At 55.5% G+C, this 8,263-nt stretch overlaps 1 protein-coding gene across 2 annotated transcripts; it reads right to left on the reverse strand.

The window, feature by feature from the left end:
- Nucleotides 1-356: 356 nt before the first annotated feature.
- Nucleotides 357-8,257, reverse strand: DUSP7 (dual specificity phosphatase 7). 2 transcript variants are annotated; one of them, XM_008057803.1, is made up of 3 exons: nt 7,849-8,257; nt 6,005-6,439; nt 357-2,420 (listed from the first exon to the last, which is right to left on the reverse strand). In XM_008057803.1, exons 1-3 carry the CDS (start codon nt 8,210-8,212, stop codon nt 2,113-2,115), a joined length of 1,107 nt encoding a protein of 368 aa, XP_008055994.1. In that variant the 5' UTR covers nt 8,213-8,257; the 3' UTR covers nt 357-2,112. The 2 variants fall into 2 exon arrangements, with proteins under 2 accessions (XP_008055994.1, XP_021567892.1); XM_021712217.1 differs by lacking the exon at nt 6,005-6,439.
- Nucleotides 8,258-8,263: the final 6 nt, after the last annotated feature.

Raw genomic sequence — 8,263 nt, forward strand, 5'->3', positions numbered from 1 at the left:
GAGGCAATCTGGGCCATGCCCAAGTGGGGAGCCTTGAGAAACCAAGAATGAGTCAGGGCTGTTGTGAGAACGTGGTCCATGCAGCCTCTCTAAGCCTTGATTTTGGCAGAAGCCCATGTAGAAAGCCCTGCTGCTGGGGAAATGCCATCCATCCCGGCTTCAACCCAAAACCTTGGCTGCTCCTTCCCATCCATGGGGCACCCCACTGGTCTAAGATGTGCCCAGCAGATCCCAGGCCAATGGTGCACACAGAGCAGGTACTGGATGCCAGACAATAGCACTCCTTCCTCACCTTCCCAGGCCCAAGCCCTTCCCGGACACCACAACTCATTTTAAAGAAAAAATAATATTTATTTGCAATATAAACAAAGTCCCGTTGCTGGTTCGGGATATGTGTGTGTGTGTGTGTGTGTGTGTGTGTGTGTGTGTGTGTGTGTGTGTGTGTGTGTGTGGGGTCACAAATTTTCCTTCATAAGATCATAAAGCAAAACTGGCCACCCTCTGGCATACTCTCATTTACACAAATTTGATGCATCTTTCTGGGTTTTTCTTTTTAAAAATAAAAAAGAGAGAGAGAAAGAGAACCATGTACAGCACGGAAGCTTTTTGTCAATTTCTCGACTGCCCCAAAGAATCCCTGAAAACCACCCCTGTGAGGTAAGATGCAATGGGGGCAGAGTTTCTGTGGCCTCACTCACATGCTGAGTGCTGCTCCACCAGGGACCCTGGCCCGACTGCCCACCCTGCCATGGACCCCCATGCAGGCCTGACACCTGGTAGAACTGAGGTTGGAGAAGGAACAAAACTGGAGAAAGATAACGGAATCCGTGGCTTTGTTCTGTGGCGGGGTGGCATGGACAGAGCCTCACATCCCTCTGCTTGTCCATCCTTGCCCCACCTGCCCCTGCCTTAGGGTTTAAATGGGTGCAAGTCTCCTGGCAGTAGAAGGCATGGGCAAGATGAGGGCAGGGCAAACTTCCACGTGGACAAGGAGGCTGGGAGTGGCAGCTCTACCAAAGCAATAGCCAGGGAAAGGGAAGATCCTGGAGGCAGGGCTGGGCCCACACCACCTGAGCTTTTCCCCAGCCACTGGGCCTCCACTTCCAGTTACAGACAGACAGATTAGAGACAGAAGTAGTGGATAAGTATATAAAACAGTCCAGGGCCCAGGCCCCGCCAGGGGCTGAGCCCAGAGGGCTAATGCTACTGCTTGGCAGTTCCCTGTGGTCCACCTCTCAAAGGACAGCAGCAGGGCCCCAGGCTCCCAGATCCTCCATCTAATGCCTCAGGGAGGGGTGGATGGGAGGGTAGAAAATGCAAAGACCACCATCCAGCCCACCAATCACAACTTGCAGCAGTCAATGCAGGCAAATGCACAGTCAAGTTGGACTGAGCCAGGGATGATGGACAGCATGACCGGGGAACCTGACACTTGGAGAGCAGCAAGCCACCCCTTCAAGAAGGGCCCGCCGGAGAAACGGAGGCTTCACACATGTGCAAAATGCATTTGGTCAAGAACAACACAGGGTTTGTCTTTTCCATTAAAAACAAAAACAAACACGATAATTGCTTTTTGAAATAGAACGAAAAACAAAACTGAGAACTTCTCTCTCTCTTGCAGGATCAAGAAAGGGATGAAATACTGGTTTAAACAATCCACTGTTGCATGTAGTCTGAAAATAACACTTTTTGTTAAAAAAAAGAAAAATCAAGAAGAGCCTAAACACTCTTTATGCTCCAGGGAGCTTGGATTTACCTGCCAAAAGTAAGAAGTAAACTCAGGTCCATGGATGTGTCTTTAAAAAATAGCTAAATTGGCCAGGCTATCAGCAGAAGGGAGTAACCTGGGAAAGGATGAGGCCCTGCTGGTTGCCTGGAGCCACTTGTCTGAGAGCCGAGACTCTCCGGAGAGTCCTGCGATGGGAGGCCTTGCCTACGGGTCCTGCCCCCACAGGATGGTGCATGGAGCTTGGCCACTGGTCAGCTTGGGCATCTGGGTACAGGCAACAACTGTGGGTTCCTCAGACCAGAGGCAGCAGACTTAGGTCCTCCCACCTGGTCCAGTGGAGGGCTGGGCAGGGGCCGGTGCCGTATCCCCCTGTGGGCCAGGCCTCACGTAGACTCAAGTGTGTTGAGCGGGAATAGGTTGTGGTTGGTGGGCGTGGAGAAGTAGAGCTGTTCGCTGGGTGCATGGTTGTCGCATGGGCTGCTTAGCCCCAGCGTCCGCTCAAAGTCCAGCAGCTGCCCCATGAAGTTGAAGTTGGGCGAGATGTTGGACTTTTTCCTCTTGACAAAGTCGTAGGCATCATTGAGTGACAGGTTCATCTTCTGCATCAGATAGGCTACGGTGACCGTCACTGAGCGGCTAATGCCTGCCAGGCAATGCACCAGAACGCCACACTTCTTGGAGCGGGCTTCATCTGAAACACATGGGCAGGAGTCAGGGAGGTGTCTTCACCAAGAAGCCTTCCCACACAGGTAGGCAGAGGGGTCAGAGCAGGTGGGGCTGGGGCAGAGGGCAGCAGAGTCACTGGTTGGTCTGCAGATTCCTCTCTCCCACCCACAACACCAGCAAGAGAAAGGGTCAGGGCCATAAGGCTGCAGGGGGCTGAGAGGCAATACAGGCCATATTCAAGTGGACAGCCTTGAGAAACAAAGGGTGAGTCAGGACTGTTGTGTGAACATGGTCTATGCAGCCTCTCCAAGCCCTGATTTCAGCAGAAGCCCACGCAGAAAGCCCTGCTACGCTGCCTGCCAGTGCCTAAGAGCTGGGGAAATGCCTCTTTTTTTTTTTTTTTTTTTTTTTTTGAGTTGGAGTCTCACTCTGTCACCTAGACTGGAGTGCAGTGGCCACTCCCAGCCACCGCAGCCTCGACCTGCTGGGCTCCGGCGATCCTTCCACCTCAGCCTTCCAAGTAGCCGGAACTACAGGTGCACGCTACCACACCCGGTTAATTTTTGATTTATTGTGGAGATGAGGTCTCATCAAGTTGCCAAGGCAGGTCTCGAACCCGCGGACTCAGGCAATCCACTCACCTCGGCCTCCCAAAGTGCTGGGATTACAGGCTGAGCCACCGAGCCCGGCGGGAAATGCCTCTTAAGGGGCCTGGCCAAGCCTGGTGTGGGTGGGGAAGCAACTTGGGGTAGAGGTCAAGAGGATGGCTATGGAGAGGGCTCTACCATACTTTAGCTTCAAGTCACTGGACACCCCTGTGCCTCAGTTTCCTCATCTATAAAAATTGATTCTCAGTGCCCTCATAAAGACCTGAGCCAAGTGAAGGTTCAAAACCATAAGCTGCTGTAATGACTGTGACCACTGCTAGCCCTACCGCTGCTACAACTGTATGCTATAGTTTTGTTTTGTTTGTTTCTTTTAGTTAGAGCCTCTCACTCTGTCATCCAGGCTGGAGTGCAGTGGCACGCTCATGGCTACCACAGCCTCACACTGCTGGGCTCAGGTGATCCTTCCGCCTCGGTCTTCCAAGTAGCTGTAACTACAGGCACCTGCCACCACGCCTGGCTAATTTTTTGATTTATTGTAGTGATGAAATCTCACCAAGTTGCCCAGGCTGGTCTTGAACTCATGGGCTCAGGCAATCCTCTCACCTTGGCCTCCCAAAGTGCTAGGATTACAGGCTTGAGCCACCGCGCCCGGCATGTTACAGTTTTATCAATGGAGGAATAGACAAAGTGACAAGGCCAAGGCCCAACAGAGGCTCCTCCTATCTCAGCATCCGCAGCTGCCAGGCCATGACCTGGGGGTGGAGGCTGGGCTTGTTTTCTTGGTGCAGTTCCCATGAATACTCCCCAAGAGCCTCCCAGGAAACAGGCCTGAGGGAGGCTCCTCCGGAAGGAAGTGGATGACCCAGCCCTGCACTTGGCCTCTGCCCAGCCAGTCCCCAAGGTCTTACCTCCAGCTCCTGAAGACCCAGAGACTAGGACAACAGCCACACCTGAGGTTTCATAAGTGGGGTTTGCTCTAGTGGAGCCCATCCCTCCCACTTACCAGACCTTCCCCTGCAGACCCAATGACATCTTCCACCACAGCCAACTGGATTCGGCCAACCCTCCCAGCTTCCCCCAAAGCCAGCCTCAGATTCCTCTGCCTGATATATAGCAGGACCTCAATAAATACTGGTAAAGCTCTCAAACAACTTATTCCTTCAAGATCTCCTCCCCTGGGTCTAGGGCAGCTGCCTGTCTGTGTGCTATAGCTGACCCAGGGACATGGATTAACAAGAGGCAGCCCTGGGGTCTTATGGTTCCTCCGACTCTGAAGCCAATAGGAGCTAGACACACAGTCAGCACTCACTCAATGCCTTTCTATAAGATGACACATGGGTTCACAAATTGTTCTTCATTTCCTTTGGCCTGACAGAGCTTGCCTTCCTCATCCCCATCCAACCTAGGGTAGCAAGGACCAAGCATATAGCAGGTGCTCAGTTCAGACTCAGGGACTGACAAGGTGTTCCCATGATTAGGCACTGAGGGCAGGACTAACAGGGGAGGAGACAGATGTTACAGCTTTGTGAGTAACCATGTGGTCTGATCTTGAAATCTGGCACAGGAGAAGGGGTGATAGGAACAAGCCTCCAGTGGTGACCCGACAGGATATGAGGAAGGCCTGGCTTCCAAACCCACTCCCAGGTGGTCCACAGTGACACTACCTTCACTGGCTTTCTTTTTGGCCTTTTCAGGGTATGACTGGTGTTTGATCCTGTCTCACTGACTCCTATGGGATGCTTGGGCCTCAATTCTTTCGCTTGTCAAATGAGGAAAAAGGTCTTCCTACCCAGATGTGGACGAGCCTTCAAGAAGGATAAAGGTAACCACAAGCCAGGCTCAGCCTGGGGAATCCAGGCTCCCCTTCTCCACTCCCCTTCCTCATTGGGGAGTTCAAATGCTGAGGCAGCACCTATAACCCTCTTGGCCCCTTCCCTTTGGGGCAGGACTGGGAAGCTCCAGGCAGACCCAGTGGCAGCCCCTCCCCCAGGCCTCAGCTTCCTTCCTTCCTCCCAGCCAGGCACCTACTTTTGGTTCCCAGTAAGCGGATGAGGCGGGGAAGCCTCCCACTTCCTGTTATTAAAGCTAGCCCAGCCCAGCAGACACCAAAACGCCCTCCACTGGACGTAGCCGCCATCAGGAAAAAGACTGCCCAGGCCGCCCCTACCCTGCCACTGGAGGCTGGGCAGAAACATTGGGTCACCAGGCTCAGAGATGAGCACTTACATTCATCCTGAGCCCGTGTCCCTTCTCTGCACCCTGGGCCAGGGGCAATGACCTGTAGTCTAATAGCCTCCAGCTGGCCAAGGAGAAAGCAGGGTGAGGAGCCTGAGTCAGCTGAGACTGAAGATAGAAGGGACTCAGAGGGCCCTAAGTCAGAGAGCAGAGCACACTGCTCTGGGGGAGGCCTCTTTCAGACTCCTCCTCAACTTCTCTGTATAACTCCTATACTCCAAGCAAGTCCACAGGCTGCCAAGAGCATCTGGGGCCCCATCAAGGTCTTTGGGCCACCACATTTCAACAGCTGCCTGTTTTAAGTAGGCCTTTGGCTTCGGGGCTACCTTCAGTCCTCTTAGGTACACAGTAAAGCCCAAAGAGGCACCGTGACATCCCCATCCTAAAGAGACACATGTGCTGAGGCGTGATGCAGAGCAAGTGAGACCCGTGGGAGGTCTGTGTGCTGATGTTTCAGCTTGCTAAGCCCGAAATGACATGGAAGTCAGAAAAACATAAGTGGGACAGCAGAGAGCCCACGAGGTACCGACAGCTGGGGGGAGCTCAGGACTCAGGGCACTGCTCAGGCCCTGACAGGTAGAGGGGCCTGAGGGACTCGGTGACTCAGAGCAGGCATGGGTACACCCAAAGGCACATGCTGGCACATGCAGGGCTCACACAGGTCTCAACAGGCCCAGAGGTACCTAGTTGGGTATGGGCAGCACCCAGAGTCCCTTACACACCTTGACATGCCCACCCACCTTGCCCAGCACACAGCAACACCTACCAATGAAGCTGATGGCCTCGGGGAAGAACTGGGAGAGGTTCTGGCTCCAGTGGTCAGAGATGGGGATCTGCTTATAGGTGAACTCGCCGCCATGTTCAAAGGCGTTGGGCAGGTTGGGTGTGACATTGAGGATATACTTGATGCCGTACTTGCCGAGCACATCCAGGTTGGTGGAGTCCTTGGCGCAGCCGAGGTAGAGGTAGGGCAGGATCTGGACAGGGAAGGCTGGTTGGCTGGATGGCACAGGGCTACCGTCCGACTCGGTGGCACTGCTGGGCAGCTCTCGGTCTGACTCGCCATCCGAGCAGTCAGAGCTGATGCGCAAGCCCCCCAGGCCCAGCACTGAGGTGGGTGGTGAGCTGCTTGGTGAGGACGAGCTGTCCACGTTGGTCTCGCAGTGTTCAGAGTACTCTGTCTGGAACTTGTTGAAACCACCTGTGCCAGGATGAGAAGGGGCCTGGGTGAGAGGCTGGTGAGAGCCCAAATGGGCTGCATTAGACCAGCATGGACCATGCCAACACATGATATGTGTACCCTCTTTTGTGTTCTCTCCATCTAAACTATGACCACTTCACAGATGAGGACACTGAGGCACTAGGAGGTGAAATAAGATGCCTGCACTCCAAATTCTTACACATAACACTTCACAGTCCCCAGCTATACCACTAGTTTTAGGGCACTTGAGGACAGGCCCCAGCTCCTTTCTCTCCTGTAGCTCCCATGCATACTAGCACCCATGGGTGTTCAGTAACAGCTAAATAGTAAAGAAAAACAGACAACCCCATCTCAGGCCAGTACCTGTAGGTCTGCAAATCCCTCTTACAGATAAGACCACAGGAGCCAGAGCCACATCTGAGTCAATTAGAGGCAGAGAGGGGCTGGGCCTCTTGACTGGGAGTCTAGTGGTTACCCATGCCCCCAGCCACAGCTGGAGAGGGTAGTGTGAAGGTACTGGCTGGCCCTCTCCCCTAACAGGGGCAGGTCCCTGAAAGGGTTCCAGCTCCACTTCTCCTTAAAACACAAGCACTCCCCACTCCAGCCTTGGACCGGCAGTGGGGGAGGGCCACCGGGGCTATACAAGGACAGGAGAAGTGGGGAGCGCCTTGCAGCTAGGCATGGGCCCTGCGCCCGAGGGTGCCGCAGGCTCCCCTCCCCTCCCGCCTGCCCTGCTGCCAGCGAGAGGCCATTTTGGAATGTTAATTGGAAACACCGGCCACAGCCACTCGCCCCCCGGCGCTGCCTCCCCCTTCTGCAAACTTTGGGGCAGCAGGCTTGGGACCTGAGGGCCCCGGGGAGAACCATGCCAGGGCAAAGGACACTGCCTCTGCCCCGCCCCCGGTACCTCCAAGGGCAGCAATTCCTAGTGGTAGGGGCCATACTGGGATCCTGGAGACCCCAACCCAAATAGTCCCCATGTATTGGAGGCGAAGATGGTGCTATGAAAGGAGTCCTCCCTGACCCTGGCCTTCCAGGGACACGAGCTCCAGGCTGAACTTGGGTGCCCTAATGCTTTTAGGGTTCCAGGAGTCTTCCCTTCCCTCCTGAGGGGCTAAGCTGGAGCCTGGGCGCTGCTGTCACCCCGTCAACAGGAAAAAAAAGGAAACTCCAGGCTGGGAAAAGTTTGTTCCACCCACTCGAATCATGCCGAGAAAGAGGGCACAGAGGGAGCAACGAGCCTGCCAAATCCACACCGTGGGGACCGATCTCCAGGAGGGCGGATGCGGGCCGGGACGACGTGGCGCCCGGTTGGGCAGGCCAAGAGCGTGGAGAGGAAAGAGCCTCCATGGGGGCGTCAGGGAGTCGCGAGGGGGCCGATCCCGTAGGAGTCTCGGTGCTGTCCTTACCTTGGAGGTAGTAGGCCTGGCAGCCGTCGTCGCGCAGCTTCTGTAGGAGAAGGCCGAGCACGGAGGCGGGAGCGCCGGGCTCGGGCTGCCACTCGGCAGTGGCCTCGTCGTAGAGCAGCACGGTGGCCGCCTTGCAGCGCGTGGCGAAGCGCTCCTTGTCGGCGTGGTTGGGGATGATGGAGCGGATGGGCAGGTTGCCCTTGCGCAGGCGGCGCAGCATGAGGCCCGGGATGGCCAGGTTGATGGCAGTCTCGATGTGCGACGACTCGAAGAGCTCGTGCGGCCGGCAGTCGAGCAGCAGCAGGGACGCGCCGCCACGCGCCTCCAGCTCCTCCTGCAGCCACTCGGCGCTCTTGCAGGGCATGGCCCCTGCTCCCGTCGCCGTGCCCGCTCCGGTGCCTGCGCTGGACCCGGA

The sequence above is a fragment of the Carlito syrichta genome, unplaced genomic scaffold (genome assembly GCF_000164805.1).
Source record: "Carlito syrichta isolate Samal-C Ts95f unplaced genomic scaffold, Tarsius_syrichta-2.0.1 Scaffold303129, whole genome shotgun sequence".
NCBI classification, from domain to species: domain Eukaryota; kingdom Metazoa; phylum Chordata; class Mammalia; order Primates; family Tarsiidae; genus Carlito; species Carlito syrichta.

Bases quoted from the DNA above. Each gene is read 5' to 3' on its own strand.
- DUSP7 (XM_008057803.1), bottom strand. From the start codon at position 8,212: ATGCCCTGCAAGAGCGCCGAGTGGCTGCAGGAGGAGCTGGAGGCGCGT. The intron at 6,440-7,848 runs GTAAGGACAGCA...ATCCTGGCACAG, and splicing joins CCAGGCCTACTACCTCCAAG to GTGGTTTCAACAAGTTCCAG. The intron at 2,421-6,004 runs GTAGGTGTTGCT...CATGTGTTTCAG, and splicing joins CGAGGCCATCAGCTTCATTG to ATGAAGCCCGCTCCAAGAAG.